Here is a 17,102-nt window from a genome sequence, read left to right on the forward strand (position 1 = left end):
AATTGGATAAGATAGACAGAAAAAATGTAGGTTTAAAACTCTCCCCTTCCAATTAAAAAAATGAAGATTTTTTTTTTTTTTTTTGAAAGAGTAAATAATTGAAGTGGCATCGAAACATACCGATAAATAAATAGATAAAAATTCAAAGACAAAGGATAATATATCTAAAATATAAAGATCATTCTTCATAGCATAATAGGAATCTCTACTTGGATTTTGATTGATGAGTAAGACTAATAATATTCAATACATTATTTATCCATTATGTCTCTTCCTAAGAGGGTGAGTCAAGTTAATAATATTAATTGGACTATTATCAACTATTTCTCTTCCGTCCGGCTAAAACTATTATTTTATTCGAATAATATTAATTGGACTACTATCAATTATTTCTCTTAAATCCAGCTAAAAATATTATTTTATTCGATCTTCGTTTAAACCAAATCTACCTCAAATCTCTTCTAAAGAGTTTATTTTATTCACGTTTGTTCAAAATAGAGGACTAAAAGAACAAATGATTCGATCCTTGGAAAAATATGACCAATCAGCTTTATTGATACACTTTTTGGCGACTCTTATCTTCTCTGTAGAAGTAAAGTGTGAAACCCTACGAGTGAAGTAGATAGATAAATCCCATCTCATTGTACAGATTGGTGGTTTGAGTACTTAGTGTCAATGACCAACTGGAGAAATAAGATTATGGCAGTAAGGATAAGGACAATTGGACCGACAAACCATGAGACACCCCACAAATTGGACTGTTTGTTCACCCAGAATGGAACAAAACCTCGGAGACCAGGCCCATTACAGCCAGCTGCAGCTCTCCTGTTTGGTCACAGGATTGAATCTAGCTCAAGAAGCAAGCATCAAGCCAGGGCTCTTGATGCTAATTCTTGAAGCATCAAAGATTCAAGCTTGGGGGAGTTGTTCAAGGTTGTGTTTTTTCTTTTAGTGTTCCTTCTGTACATTGGTTTTCAAGTATTTCATTTTATTTGAGACCGACCCAAATGATTTAAGCAAAATATATAAACATCAAAGAATATAGATACAACACAGAATAGAAGTAGAACTTTACCAGCATCACTAGACTACTACATGTTAATACAATTGGACCATATAGTTTAAGGAACATAAAACAGACCAAATACAGTGAAGTAGACAGAACTCGTTCGTGGTTAAACACTTAGCATTCACATCCTGTTGATCTTTGCTGCCGTCCACCTGCAACATCGATGGTGTCGGGAAGGTATCTGCCATGGCCCCAAGAAGGAATACAAGAATTAATGACAAGCAAGGGAAAGAAACTCCAAACTAATAAGGGATTCAACAGAGTAGAGGAATAACAAAACAACCACGTTAGAAGAAGGTAAGAAATTCTAGATGGCGGGTGTTCAGTTTTTGTGTATCCTCGTGATGTGCAAACACAGAAGATTCATTTGAAGAAATCACTAATAAGACCTTCAATACAATTGGAAAGAGAGACTTTTGAGGCATTTGAATGTATGATTGTCATCGATTGTGACCAGAACACGTCTTGGGTTCCAAAACTCTTAGCTGTATCTCAGCAAGAGAATGAAAGATCTATTGAAACTCAAGACGGATAGGGACATGGCTAAGGGGCAATTATGACACCCCACATTGGTTGGAGAGGAGAACGAAGTATTCCTTATAAGGAAGAACACCTGTCTTAGGTTCCAAAGCTCCAAGGATACAGTTATTGCCCATACCTCAGCAAGAGAGTGAAAGATCTATTGAAACTCAAGACGGATAGGGACATGGCTAAAGGGCAACTATGACACCCCATATTGGTTGGAGAGGAGAACGAATCATTCCTTATAAGGGTGTGAAAACCTATTCCTAGTGAACACATTTTAAAACCTTGAGAGGAAGCCCGAAAGGGAAAGCCCAAATAAGACAATACCTGCTAGAGGTGGGCTTGGGCGGTGGAAAATGGTATCAAAGCCAGTTACCGGGCGGTGTGCCAACGAGGACACTAGACCCCCAAGGGAGTGGATTGTGAGTCCCCACATTGGTTGGAGAGGTGAACGAAATATTCCTTATAAAAGTGTGAAAACCTCTCCCTAGTATACGCGTTTTAAAACCTTGAGGGGAAGCCCAAAATGGAAAGCCCTAAGAGGACAATATCTGCTAGCGGTGGACTTGGATTGTTACAGCATCCCTACTTGTGAAATCCATTAAAAAACCGATACTTCTTTTTTTATCATTATAAATCCATCGAACATAATTCGAAGTTTACATCGTAAACAAAAAGAAAACTGGAACCCTAACAAGAAAATGGAAGTATATCCCTTGCCCTTTTAGCGGGCTTTTAGCAGATCTATAACGTAATGTACACCCAAATGTCAACAGCAGTTTCCCCCCCTTTTGGCTCTGTTCCTCAATTTATTTTCATCAAGACATGCTATATTCATGCTGTTTTTCAACCTACTTGAACAAGATTCCATAAAGATAGAATGTAGCTAAATGTGTAATCAATAAAAAAGATGTCATCAGGGGGTAAATGAAGTGACACTTGAAGTTCAATTGAATGGAATATACTTACACTTCTTCTTCCGGTTCATTCTTGAGGGCATCTTTAGCTATACACTGAAATGCAGCATCCACATTGAATCCTTCTTTTGCAGATGTCTCAAAGTATGGTATGTTTCCTTTTGAAGCACACCATGCCTTTGCTTTCTTCTCTGAAACCTACAATGCCAATAAAAGATCCTTATGTCCATGCAATTTACTAGATGAGTATCTATCCTAAAGCAGAGAAGAACTATCCTCACTCTGGATTAGTAATTCAGATAGTCATGATACAAGCAAGATCAGGCAAAACTCACCACTCTACTGTTCCCACCATCAACGTCGACCTTGTTCCCCAGTACAACAAAAGGAAAGTTTTCAGGATCAGATGGACTGGCCTAAACATAAAGAACAAGAAGCCTCCAATAAGAATCAATCTATGTTGTAATAGGCTCATAACTATCAACGTTGGATCGATAACAACCTGAATCAGAAACTCTTCTCGCCAGTTGTTAAGATTGTCGAACGATTTCATAACATTCACGTCATAAACTAGAACGCAGCAATCAGCACCACGGTAAAAGGCCACACCAAGACTCTGAAACCGTTCTTGCCCAGCTGTATCCCAGATCTGCAATTTTACACTACATATGTAAATTGTCCATCTCAAGACATTACAAAGGAAGCCAAACACCACCTTCTCAACAAACTAAAAATGTAATAATAAAAAAGTTAAAATTAAAAAAAAAATAAACCATTGGAGTTTTCTTATATAGGTTAAATTACAAGTGTAGAGCATGAACTTTCAAAATTGTATCTAATAGGTCATTAAAATACTAAAAAAAAAAAAACCTGATAAGTCACTAAATTCTCTATTATGTGTCTAATAGATACTTGGTTAAAGTGTCTAATAGATCTTTTTTTTAGGGTAAGAAACAATTTATCAAGTAGGTCTCTAAACTTTCAATTTGTGTCTAATCCGTCCTTCATTTTCTAAAATTCACAAACCTATTTGATAAGAATCAAGACATCAATCATGCAATATAAACTTTAAGGAAGATGTGAGAAAATATTGTTAAAATTATAAAAAATGTTTCAATTCATGCCACATTGAAGAAGAATCAAGATTCATTGCCATAAAGTTTGGGTGGATCATAATTTAGAGTTATGATGTTTCATTAATGCATTTTAGGACTTTTTATTTACTTTAGGTTACATTTATATAATGGTTAATTATGACCGTAAAATATGAATGTTACAACTCTTGAAATGCCTAATGGAATGTCAAAGGTTTCTTTTTTAGGCTATATAAAGTCATATATGCTGTATTTGTAAAAGACACTTGAAAAATGTTATAAAAAGAGCATTTGTACTTTCCTTTAGCGAATGACTAAGTTTCTTCGCAATTCTATTTAGTTTAGATTGCATGTTTAGAATCATTCAAGCTTGACATGATCGATCTTGCTTGTGGAGGGATTCGAATCTCAAACAAGTGTTCTTGCCTTGAGATATTTGATCAACAAGGTAACCCAAATTTAACTTTCCGTTGGAGTGATTCCTTTATCATTAGGACTAAGTTCCTTTGCAATTCTATATAGTTTAGGCTGCATGTTTAGAATTATTCAAGTTTGACATGATCGATCTTGTTTGTGGAGTGATTCAAATTTCAAACAAGTGTTCTTGCCTTCAGATATTTGATCAACAAGGTAATCCGAATCTTACTTCCCTTATAGTGATTCCTTATCCTTTGGTGTCAGAGCCTTATTACTATTCGACACCAAAATAGAAAGTTTAAGATCCTTTTAGACACAAAATTCAAATGCATAATAAATCTATTTGGGGATCTAATAGATACAAATTAAAAGTTCAAATCCCTATTAAACACTTTTGAAGTTCCTTAACCTATAGGACTTAAAATTGAATGTTTGAAAGTTTAAACACCTATAAGATATTTTTAAAAGCTCAAGATCTTACGAGACATAAGTTTAGGAACAAAATTACTGTTAACTCTCTCTCTCCATACATAACTATTCCAAACCACAGCCAAGGGAAGGAAGGGGAGCAGCTATATCTCAAACATATCCAAGTCAGAGAAGAACGACAAGGGGATTTTTATCACAGAGTAAAGGCACAATTACCAATTGCCATTGTTTTGCATAACTCGGTTCCAATTGCTTTTCATTTCAGATATTATGAGTGATGCTAAAAAGTTTCATAAAATGGGATTTCTAAAGATCCCCATTGACCATTTCTAGCATGAACTGCTAATGCTTATTAACCAAAGCAGTCGTTGCATCCCACTAACTATTGAACACATTCCACATAACAACAAAGATAAAATAGAATATCCAACAGATGAAAACAGTACAACTAAGATAGCCATACTTACTTGCAACGTGAATAGCCTGTCATCAAGCTGAACTTCCTTTGTGAGAAAATCTGCTCCAATAGTCGCCTTGTACTGATTGCTAAACTTACGATTAACATACCTGGACAAACAAATGGAAGTAGCAGAGCCAAAAGGTAATTAAACGACCTAATAAACAAAAAGACTTCGAAAACAAAACTTGAAAGTTTCGGATTGAATGAAAGCCATACTGATTCATCAGCGATGTCTTCCCCACGCTGCCAAAGATAGAAGAAACTTAATTAGTTAAAAAAAAAGAAAACCTATCACATCCAATAAAGGAAGAATTAGAACAGAAAAAAACAAAAGAAAAAGAACTTGGAATCGGTCCAGTTCTTATCAGTTTCAAAATTCCCCACCATACTTTCTTCGACTCTCTCGAATCCAAGAAATCCAATAGAATTAGGAGCGACAAACAAGAAAAGCAAATAGAAAGCTCACCCACTGTCCCCAAGGATAATGACTTTCAAAAGTATGCGCCTACGAGAAGCCATGGATCAAAAATCTCCGAATTGAGGAAACTTTTTTCAGGGAACTTTTCAGAGATGAACGAACGGAAATTTGCTTTTGAGACGAATTATTATTGGTATTGTCGAGAGGGAAAAGGCCGACCGGGAAATGGAAATTGACGCCAAACAATGGGAGGACAGGAAAGGGCGGTTGAGTTTCTAAATTCCAAAAATACCCTCCCTATCTTTGGCTTTTTACGTTGAATGCCATTCGTTCCCATTTTTTGAGATTTGCCTCCCATAGAATATTCCCTTCCAAATTGTTCTAAAATTCACTTAGATTTGGTTGGCGGGAAAATACTCTTGTCACTTTGTCCATTTTAACCTAACCATTCATTACCATTACTAAATCACTCGCTCAAATGAGTCCAAACCATTCGGACTCCGTGTGTCAAATCAACAACCCTCGAAAACAATTTAGAGGGTAGTTGGGACACTGGGTCGAAATGAAATTAGGGGCTTTGAAACTCTTAAATTTCTTGCCTAGAATCAGAAACCGATATTTTTTCTTTTTTTAAGAACTGGGTTGGCTAGTCGTGTTTAGGGTTCACGATCAAGTTGGTTGTTTTGGTTCGTATTTTTTATGTTGTTTTTTAAAATTTTAAAAAATCTAATTTTTGTAATGTGATATTTTCTCGAATTTTTATGTGAAACAATTCCTTCTCTTTCAAAAAAAAACTCCAAAATAATATCGTTAGGGTAGAATAGTCTTCATCTGAAAAATAAATAAATAAATAAATAATATCATTTTTTAAAATTTATTCGCATAACTATTCTCCTAAACATCTGTCACACATTATTTCTTACCGAGTAATCGAATAAATTTCTATTTAAAAGAAGCGATAATATTGCCATTTAAAAATATATATAAATAAAAATGTTGGGATCATGATTTAATTTACATTTTCATGGGGAATAATAGCAGATTTGTATGGAAGAATATTTGGACATCTACTCGTAATGATAGAGAGTACAGTTAAGAAATGACAGTTGACAAGTGAATTAAATTTAATATATTAGTGTGTTTGGAATAACTTTGGAATAAAATGTTTTTCTTGTTCTAAATTAATTTTTTATACACATTTCCAAAAAATAATCATTAATTTTAAATCTAAAATAAAATATATATATATATATATATATATATTAAATTTAAACTTCACTCATACTGAATATTATACTAAATAGAAAATTCAGTCAATTTTTTTATTAAAAGAATAATCAAAATTAAATAAAATATTATTTATTTTTCTTACGGAATATCATCGTTGAACTGAAGAAACAGTACCTGGTTTAATTATTTAATTAAAAGATTTGAGAAAGTTATTTTATTATAATTTTCCAAAATCAATTTTAATTTCTGTTCTGGGGATTGATATTTGTTGTTGTTGTTCTTCTTTTGTTTTTTATTTTTTATCTTTATTTTCACGTTTAAATGAATCGTAGGAGGGGTTTTAATTAACAGAGAAATGGATCTAAAATAATAATTGAGTATTAGAGGATGATAGTATGAAAAATCTGGATATTCCAGTCTCAAAAATCCCGAACGTCCGTGAAGCGGATGGAATTTCCATTACCAATTTCCAATTTCCAATTTCCAATTTCCAATTCCCAAACCCAAAATCAAATCCCAATCACCAACGGAGTGCAAAACTGGAACTGACCATGGAGTATGAGAAATAGAAGAACATCGAATTCATTGGCAGCCCATATTCCATCGGTCCACGACTCCGAACCCATTACTCACCATTTGATTTGATTTCGTTTTTGCTTTTTTCCACAATTATTCTATTTCCCCCCTCATTTCGAGATTACCCAGTTTCTGATCGCTTCTATCTCCGATTGGGGGTTTCTGAGTTTTTGGTGTGGGTCCTTCGCTGATCATCTATCTGAAAACGAACGATTCTTCGTTGGTTTAATGTGACTACTTTGATTCAATTCACTTCCCTCATTTCAATATCTCGTGGGTGCAAATTTGATTTGTGTTTTGGGGCGGAATGAGCTCCCAAAATCAGGTTACGGTTCGGGACATCCTCGAGGAAGCTAAGAAGCGGGTTCTTTTTCTGGTCGTATCCATTGTGGGTTTATCGTATATGATGTCATGTAAGAAATGGAATTTTTGTTCATCCAATTGCGAATGAACCATCACCTTTTTTACTTAATTTTTGTTATAATCTGATTGAAGTTAGTCCATCTTGGGATTTCTATTTTAGCTGGCTAACTCATTGGATGCGCATGGCTTTTCTTTTGTGTTGGATTACCTGTTGTAACTTGAACCTTACAAGCCCCTTTAATCGTTTGTAAATTATATCCATAAGTTTATGCCTCAGAAAAGCACTACTTCACTTCGGGAGATACAATTCTAGTCCATTAGCATTGTTACGAACTTGCTTTCGTTGAGTTATGGTTTCAAAGCAGCATTTACTATGTTGTTTTGCATGGAGAAAAAAGAGAGATTACTGGGTTAGTCTATGAGGATTTCACCATCCGACTTGTTCAACTAGATAATTTGAATCTTGTTTGTTGTTTGGTTTACTTTTCCTTTTTGCACTTTCATGGAAATTCTTGTTCGTTTGTTTTGAATTTGAAATTACATAGTTCTTAACACGATAATGAGTCATTTGATAATAATTGGAATTAGTTTTGTGGAGTTTTCTTAGAGAAGTTTATTGATGCATGATGCTTATTTATTTGTGTTTGAGCTTCTTCTTTCTGATGGGAGCCGATCTGTATGATTAGATCAGTTTTTCTGTCACACGCACACCCTTAGGTAGCACAAAAAGGTTTGTGTGAAGAGGTTTACCTAAAGTTCGTTTAATCCGTTGTTAGTTTCTCTCTGCCTTCCCGAGGCCGGGTGGTGGGATATACTGTCATATGTCTATGCTGCAATCTTCTAAGTAGCATGGCATTATATGCTCGACGATCATATCTCTCTCAAGCTGTAGTCTTAAAGATGTACTCTTTAGATAGTATGTGCACTGTTCTTGCTGCTAACTTTTGCGTTGTCTTCTATTTGGGGAGATAATTCTATCTTACTCCTGTTTCAGTGACAAGCTCCTCAGTTTGGGTAAATTTACCTGCAGCCGCGTTTTTTATCATCCTCATCCGCTATTTCTCTTTAGATTTGGAAATGAGGAGAAAAGCTGCTACATACATACGTAGACCATTGCCAGAAAACGGTACTTCCCAGGAGGAACCCCTTGAGTTACCTAAAGTTGTAAAGAAGTCAGAGTGGAGAAGGAAAGTAAATTCACGTGTTGCTGAGGATGCAATAGATCACTTCACTAGACATTTAATTTCAGAATGGGTGACAGATCTTTGGTATTCTCGTTTAACACCTGATAAAGAAGGTCCGGAGGAATTGATCAATATTGTCAACGGCGTGCTCGGAGAAATTGCAGGACGCTTTAGGAATATTAATCTGATTGATCTTCTGATGAGGTTAAGTTCGGACGTACTTGTGCTCTATTTCTGATTGATCTTTTGTTGCTTAAAATAGTGAACTAAATTTTGGGTGCAGGGATCTTATTAATCTCATCTGCAAACACTTGGAAATTTTTCGTTCAACTAAAGGAAAAATTGAGAAAAAACAGTTAGGAACCATTACAATTGAACAATTAGATACAGAACTCAAACGACTCCTGGATATGGAGAACATGTTGCACCCTGCTTTATTTTCTTCTGAAGCTCAGCATAAGGTCTTGATTCTATATTTGACTATTAATGATATTTAGTCAATGACTTTTTCTTGTGAGGGTGAAGTACCTTGCATTGCTTTTTTATGTCATAGCTACTGAACTTTTTTCCTTGCACATTCTCAGGTGTTGCAGCATCTGATGGATGGTCTTATTTTATTCACATTCAAGCGTGAGGATCTTCAGTGCTTATACTTCCGTTATACTGCAAGGGAGCTTCTTGCTTCTGCAGTAATGCGGCCAGTTTTAAACTTAGCTAGCCCAAGGTATTAACCAATCTATTTTTCTTGATTTTGTTAAGATGTATCTCTGGCTTGATGCTGTAATATATTTTCAAAATTCTTGATAACAGGTTTATTAACGAAAGAATAGAATCCTTGGTCATAAATATGAAAAAGCCCAAGAAAATGGAATCGCTGAATGAAAATTTAGGGTCCAAAACAGATGAATCTCTGAGCGTTTCCTCTGATGATCTTTCCAAGTTCCTTGATCCTTCAATGGCTGGTGTTGAGCTGGTGCAGATGAAAAATGCGCAGTCCACTCCTGCAGATTTTCCTGCAAAATTTAACTCAAAAGTCAGTTTTTCAAAAGATCCACTTCTCTCAATTGATACTCGATCTTCCCGGTCCTGGAAATCAGTGCCTCCTACATCCCAAAATGTTGAAGAAAGCACTATTCAGAGGCATAGCTCTACTGGAGAATGGGGTGAAAAGTTGGATCAGTTTTCTCGTAGAAAGGTCAAGGCCCTAGCTCCTGAGCATTTTGAAAACATGTGGGCAAAAGGGAGAAACTACAAAACGAAAGATGAGAATCAATCAAACAAGAATGTCCAACAAGGCCTCTTTCAAGGGAAACCTGTCTCAGTTTCTGTGAATCATGATAAGATAATCTCTAAAACAATTGATAGAGAAAATGTGGGCAAGCATAATTGCTCTAAGAATGACACTGTTCACTTGGGCGTTACTGACTCGCCTACAGTTTATGGCTCATCTTGTCGAACCAATTCAAACACATTAAGTGACTTTACCATGTTGCATTATCAAGGCAATGGTCGTGATGACATGCACCTAAATGATCTTGACTCAGATGGAAATACTTCTGAAGATGAGGAAACAAGTGATGTTACAGGCCTTGACTCTCCTGGAACCAAAGTTTGGAATACTAAAAACAATAGAAATGCGGGAATTTCTCACATTCATCACCCACTCGAGAGTTCTGATGGTTCTGGACTTAAGAAGGCAGGTGGTAAAGGTAAAGATCACTATAATAAGCCATCCAGGAATCAGTCTGGAAGGAAAAGATCCCGCCATAACAGTGAGAAGCTGCCTGTTTGGCAGGAGGTTGAGAGAACAAGCTTTATATCTGGTGATGGACAGGATATTCTAAATTCTCCACTAGGGCCCGTAAATGACGAGGACTCTAGTGATGATTCTGATATGGAGAGTTCAGTAAGAATCCATAGTGGAGCAGCGGCTTCTTCATGTGTTCCTTCAATTTCTCATGTTCCTCCTACAGATTACACTCATAGTTCTCAGATGGTCGATTCCTTCTTTAGGCTGAAATGTGAGGTACTTTTTCTTAATGAATCTTAATAGTTCATACTTTGAGCACGTTGAAATTTCGTTTGCATAAATGATGTCGCTGCGAGTTTATTTTTTATGCAGGTGGTGGGTGCAAATATAGTAAAGAGTGGTTCAAGAACATTCGCTGTATATTCCATATCTGTCACCGATGTAAATAATTACAATAGCTGGTCCATCAAGAGAAGGTTTTTACTACAAACTCTCTGGGTTTATTTATTAATGCCTTAATTGGTTTCTAACCTTTTGCATGCACTTGCCTTTCTTACTCTTGTAGGTTCAGCCATTTTGAGGAGTTGCATAGACGCCTGAAGGAGTTTTCAGAGTACAATTTACATTTGCCGCCGAAACATTTTCTTTCCACCGGATTAGATTTACCAGTTATTCAGGAACGATGTGAATTGCTTGATAAATACTTAAAGGTCCAAACTTGTCTTACTTGATTATCTTTTTTTTTTTTTTTTTTTGCAGTCTTAACTCACATTCTTTTTCCTGCTTAAAGAGTCATGATTTTTCAACTGGATCTATTTATTTTCATGAACTAGTTTGTTCTTCGTTTTTCGTTTTTTTTTTTCTTTTCTGATGAGAGATTCTGGTACTGTTGCTAATGTATGTTTCAGCTTTCAGCTCTATTGAGTTGAGTGTAGTATATTATGCTTTATGAGGATTTGTTTCACTCTTTATTTCTCGGAAGTCGTTTCGTCTATGTGATAGTTAAGTCCCTTTTTTAATCCTTTTGACCAACTTTTTTTTTTTCCTGTTGTTCTTCAGAGGCTTATACAGCTCCCGAAAATTTCAGGATCTATTGAAGTTTGGGACTTTCTCAGTGTTGATTCCCAGGTTAGATCTTTACTTCCCTGCTGGATATCAGTGGCACCTCTTGTCCGGAGTTTAGTTTATGTAACTATGTTTATATGTTGCAGACATACATATTCTTGAACTCGTTTTCCATCATTGAAACCTTTTCAGGTAAACCATATTGAATTAGGATAATTGAATGTGACTAATCTATTTACCCTTTATTTGTGTTCTAGTCTGTTATATCATTTTTGTTAGAAAATGTTACAGTTGATCTAGCTGATAAACCCCATGAAGATAATAGAAGCGTTTCAAACCCGAACAGCCCTATAAACCAAGGGTTATCACCACTGAGGAAAGACCATGCAATTGCTGAAACCTTTGAGCCTAAATTGCGGGTGAAGACTAAATTTCAGGAAAATGGCCTGAGATTGAACACAAAAGGCATGTCCCCTTATCCAGTAAAAACAACTTTTCAGAAAGTATGTAAATTGTTTTTGACAACTCTGATAGTGATTCAGATGCTACTACGGAGAAGAGTGGATTGCCTGATAGAAACTCCGGGAAATCTGAGAATCAGAAGGAGAATGGAACATTGCCTAATAGAAACTGTGGGAAGACTGAGAGCCAGAAAGAGAATGAAAGATCGGGAGTGGCTTCTGAATCACTTCTGGATGCTGCTACTGATCCAATGTTGCCTACAGAGGTAATCTTGAATTCCCTTCATTGTTTTCAAGCTTCTTTGTAGCTATACATACAATGTTCAATCCTGTACTGATTTTCTGTAGGCTAAATCTGGTGTCATTCTTTAAGCTGCCCTCAAATATTTGAATTTTGAATTTCATAGTTATGTGTTCTTTTGCAATTGAGTTCTTACTCTCCCCAAATGTTAAATTTCATTGATGAAAATGATGAAGTGACATCAAAATGTATTTTATTGAGTCGAAAATACCATGTGTTTGAACATTAATTAATGAATGAAACGGAAAAATCTGAACGAGGAGTAAGTTATATAAGCATAGTCGATTGAGGGGTAACATGTGATGTTTGATTTGGAACTATACTATTGCAGTGGGTGCCGCCGAATTTGACAATGCCGATATTTAACTTGGTGGACGTGATATTCCAGCTTCAAGATGGGGGATGGATCAGGTGCTGGATTTAGAAGATTTGTGTTTCATTGATTGATTGATTGATTGTATAATATTTTTTTGTAGATTAGTAATTTTGGTAGGTTGATAATATCCCCGTGTGGTATTGAAAATATAGGAGAAAGGCGTTTTGGGTGGCAAAACAGGTGCTGCAACTGGGAATGGGGGATGCTCTTGAGGATTGGTTGATTCAGAAAATTCAGCGTTTCCGCAAGGGATCTTCCATGGCTTCTGCCATCTCTCGTCTTGAGCAGGTACCTCTCCTGTTCTTCATTTCATAATAAAAATTTTAGTAGGTTGTTAAATACTTCCATTCTACTTTCATATTCGGATTAATTGATGGAGGGGTATTGAATGGTAATCAAACAGATACTGTGGCCCGATGGAGTATTCATAAGCAAGCGCCCGAAGCAGCCACCGAAATCTGAAGGTTCAACTTCCGGCAACGACTCGAACGAAATCCTATCTCCTCGGTCCCTTGAGGAACTGCAACAACAGGAAGCTGATCGTCGTGCAAAGTTCGTGTATGACCTAATGATTAGTATGTTCACACTTCTTATTCTTCGTCTCACGAACAACTAGCATTTAGAGTTGCTTCACATTAACATATCTGTTATGATCTTGAACTTATGATGAAATTTGATATTGAAGCTAATGCACCACCTGCTATCGTGGGGCTCGTTGGTCGAAAGGAATACGAGCAATGCGCCAAGGATTTGTATTACTTCCTTCAGGTATTTGCATACTTCTCATGAGCAATAGCTTCTCGTTTTTATCAAATTGACTTGTTCGTTCATAAGTTTGTGAAATGCAACAACTACAGTCAGGTGTATGCACGAAGCTGTTGGCACTGGACCTCATTGAGCTGCTGCTGTTAACATTGTTTCCGGAGCTTAATTATGTGTTCAAACAGTTGCACGAACGAAAGGAGAAATTCGGAAAACTCGATCTACAACATTAAAGATTGTTTTGTATCATGCACAGGTTACAGCCTTGGACATGCACAGTATTACCCCAAAATCATTTTTGTTTCGGAAGTTCAGAGCTTACGGCCCTTTTTGGAAATTGTAGCAATTATCTCCTTTTATAGGCTGCTGTACTGTACTAACAATTGAAATGCGTTTCTTTTCTGTACCTGTAATATCTTTTCATTGTGGTGGTTTGTATAGGCATAGATTTGTGCACATTTGGTGTAATTTTGGCAATCATGTGAACGAACGGGTTGGTACCATTGTTTTCTATACAGATTTTCTCCTTACAGGTACACCACCTCGGTGTAGAATCACATTTTAGTAATATTAATTACTAAATGGTTATATCAACTGTTAAAATGAGCTTATTAGTGCTCTGATATCACTAAGAATACCCATTCAAAGACTGGCTAACTAGACTAATGTCTTAGAGAACTGTGAAGACAATGTTCTACGACTGCTTTTAAGTGCTACAACTAGAAGAACCAAACATTTAGTAATTGGTCAAAAGTCTTTCGAAAGTAAAAAAAAACTTGGATGTTTATATAACAAATACAAGTTCAACAGCAGAATGAACACGACGACAATTGCCATTGTTACTTGAGCTCATAAAATGTAGCACACAAGGTGTGCACCTTGCATTATTAATCAAACAATAGTACGACTACGTAAAGTTGAAAATGAAGCTTTAGTTGATAACATTGAACGAGATATGACAACAAAATTGATCAATTCAGATAGGGAGCTTCTGGGGTGGGGAACCAAAAGAAGCCACTCCTAGGCAAGATTTATACAATTTCGAAATGAACTAATTCAATCTAGTGATTCAACTATCCTCCCAACACATGCTGAAAATAATCTTGGAAAGATGGGGAAGAATAAGAACACGCTAAAAATAGCACAAAAACAAGTACCAGAGTACGAATAATCAGATTCATCATTTGTCCAAATTTCAAAACATTAAATACTAAAGAAACCGCGTTCAACTAAATCATGAAAAGGCAAAACTAGAAAACAAAATTATATGAAATGATTCTCGGACGAGTAAAGCCCCCCTACTGAAAGCTATAGTTGGGTACTGAAATTAAGTTGAACTCCTTCCAAAACCTTAAGCTGATGCTGCAGCTCCCTTGTTCCTGGGTGCAGCCTCGGTACCTAATGACAAAAAACACAGAGCAATTTCAAGGCATGAAAACCCAGGTAATTCTGAAACCCAGTACGTAAATGCAGTAAACGGTGCGAAAAAATTGAATCAATTACAAATACAATATCATACCCTCTCTGAAGCCGCTCTTGAATCTACGCGGAACATGGCGCATGTACCTCATCCTTCCAGTTCCGGTTGTCTTTCTCCTAATGGCCTTCACACTCCAGTTATCTAAATAATCCCAACGCCAACGAGATGAATCAAGATTAATTCAAACTCCACGGAAAACCAAAATCAATATGATCACTTCACGTTACTCCAGCTAACAAATGAACCTCATTCACATTCGCAGACTCAACCATCTTATCAGGCTTAATACATAACACAGAAACTAACTACCATACACATCAATGGTTACTCAAGGCAGCATTACATCGAATCAAAATAACCAAACGTCAAATAGTCGATTTAAACCGAATTATAGAAAGTGTACAGTGACAAAAAAAGGAAACATCGAGTGTGCTTACACTTTCGCTTGCGGGCGGCAGGGAAAGCACATGCTGAACACTGACTCTTCTGGAGATGGAAGCTGCGGCGGCCGCACCGCACACAGAGAGTATGTGTCTTGTTCCTCCTCTTACCAAAACTTCCCGTACCCTTGCCCTGTAGATTAATCGAGCAAGAATGAAACGACGAATCCAACTGCACAGAAGCATAAATAGAAACAGAGAAGAAAGTGATGTACCATTGATGCAGGACGAAGAAACCCTAGGGTGGAAAAGTTCTATCTGCAGCTTCCAGAAGAGAAAATGGCTTTTTTATATGACCGAATGACAGCGTTTAGGGTTTGAGCTTGGCAATTAATGATGGGCCGGCTCAATCTTTGACACCACGACCTTGGTAAGTTATTGGGCCGGCCCAATATCGGAAGCTTGAAAGTTTCCAGCCCAATTAATATTTAAGGCGTTCGGCCCATAGTCAGATTTAGTCCATTTTGTACAACTCAGTTAAAAATAAACGAATTATTATATTAGGCTCATGTTGTTTTTTTTTTTTTTTTTTTTTTTTTTTTTTTTTTTTTTTTTTTTTTTTTTTTTTTTTTTAATAATAATAATAAATAAGTCACTTTTTGACTATACATTCACTGCTAACTTATTTGTTTGACCTTAAAGATTCTATTAACCTAACTAAGTTAAGGACATGACTCTGATACTAAAAAAGTATTCGCATTGGTTCATTTAGTTTGTGACGTGATTATGCTCGAACCTTGTGCCATGTACTAACTACGCCAATCAAAATCTCGCTTCGGTGTGAGATCTTGATCAGGCTCTGTATGTCACGCACTGAATCAATAGTCCGCCCTAATTTTGTGAGATTTCTGGTGATAATGAAGCGTTCTCTACTTTCAAGCCATTGCTTATTCATTTTCATTTTGTCTGAATCTAACACCCATTTTCCTTGCCTTTATTACAGGTAGAGGTATTCGACTTATTAATGATTATGCAGCAATTTTATCGGTCGATGTTCATTACGCATTTGATTCCTCAAAAAGAAGTTTTTCAGACCGAGCTGACAAGTTCCCAAAGTGGATCAAAGACGGTCCCATTTCTTCAACTGAGAATTATGGTGAAATCCATCAAAGGTTACATCAGTTTCTTAAACTCAATAGAAAGATTGGACAGTGAACAAGTAATAGAAATTTATGTTGAATCTGTCGTTATTATTGGGAACAGATACATATTGCCCTACAAACTTCCAGAAAGGCACAAACGCCCTTTCTTCACTGTTGTCTTATTTTGAGCGGTAATTTTGATTATAGTAATTGGTCCCAGTCGGAAAGGTCAAATGACCTGTAACTGAGATTCGTGATTGAATTTGTAGGATCAGTAACTTATAGAAGTATATATTGGTATCTTTCTTATGGGACCAACAGATTTGAGTAGTGGGTGACTTTGTTCCATTTGTTTGTTTTAGATTCTACGTTGGTCGGAGAGGGGAACGAACTATTCCTTATAAAGGTGTGAAAACTTCTCTCTAGTAGCATGTACATCATTGAGAGAAAGCCCAAAGAGGACAATATTTGCCACCGGTAGTCTTGGGCCGTTACAAATGGTATCAGAGCCAAACATCGGGCGATGTGCTAGTGAGGACGTTGGGACTCCAAGAGGGTGAATTGTGAGATTCTACATTGGTTGAAGAGGAGAACGAAACATTTGTAATAGGGTGTTGAAATCTTTTTACAGTAGACGTGTTTTAAACCATGAGAAAAAGTCCAAAAAGAAAAGTCCAAAGAGAATAACATCGGCTAATGGTTA

General features: G+C 36.3%; 3 protein-coding genes across 3 annotated transcripts; 1 reads left to right on the top strand and 2 right to left on the bottom strand.

Moving 5' to 3' along the window:
* Nucleotides 1–1,008: 1,008 nt before the first annotated feature.
* Nucleotides 1,009–5,558, bottom strand: LOC111494651 (ras-related protein Rab7). Its single transcript, XM_023144625.1, has 7 exons — nt 5,378–5,558; nt 5,128–5,154; nt 4,919–5,018; nt 3,014–3,160; nt 2,847–2,927; nt 2,564–2,709; nt 1,009–1,250 (listed from the first exon to the last, which is right to left on the bottom strand). Exons 1-7 carry the CDS (start codon nt 5,428–5,430, stop codon nt 1,184–1,186), a joined length of 621 nt encoding a protein of 206 aa, XP_023000393.1. The 5' UTR covers nt 5,431–5,558; the 3' UTR covers nt 1,009–1,183.
* Nucleotides 5,559–6,815: 1,257 nt separating this feature from the next.
* Nucleotides 6,816–13,930, top strand: LOC111494576. The gene is made up of 16 exons (XM_023144536.1): nt 6,816–7,548; nt 8,493–8,886; nt 8,966–9,143; nt 9,267–9,406; nt 9,493–10,708; nt 10,805–10,908; nt 10,998–11,142; nt 11,492–11,560; nt 11,644–11,689; nt 11,789–11,962; nt 12,040–12,224; nt 12,591–12,670; nt 12,788–12,923; nt 13,039–13,210; nt 13,321–13,403; nt 13,493–13,930. The coding sequence occupies exons 1-16, from the start codon at nt 7,443–7,445 to the stop codon at nt 13,628–13,630; spliced, it is 3,366 nt and encodes a 1,121-aa protein (XP_023000304.1). The 5' UTR covers nt 6,816–7,442; the 3' UTR covers nt 13,631–13,930.
* A 583-nt stretch (nt 13,931–14,513) lies between these two features.
* On the bottom strand, nt 14,514–15,619 carry LOC111494673 (60S ribosomal protein L37-3-like). Its single transcript, XM_023144645.1, has 4 exons — nt 15,533–15,619; nt 15,315–15,450; nt 14,917–15,018; nt 14,514–14,795 (listed from the first exon to the last, which is right to left on the bottom strand). Exons 1-4 carry the CDS (start codon nt 15,533–15,535, stop codon nt 14,749–14,751), a joined length of 288 nt encoding a protein of 95 aa, XP_023000413.1. The 5' UTR covers nt 15,536–15,619; the 3' UTR covers nt 14,514–14,748.
* Nucleotides 15,620–17,102: the final 1,483 nt, after the last annotated feature.

The sequence above is a fragment of the Cucurbita maxima genome, unplaced genomic scaffold (assembly GCF_002738345.1).
Source record: "Cucurbita maxima cultivar Rimu unplaced genomic scaffold, Cmax_1.0 Cma_Scf00020, whole genome shotgun sequence".
Lineage (NCBI taxonomy): Eukaryota > Viridiplantae > Streptophyta > Magnoliopsida > Cucurbitales > Cucurbitaceae > Cucurbita > Cucurbita maxima.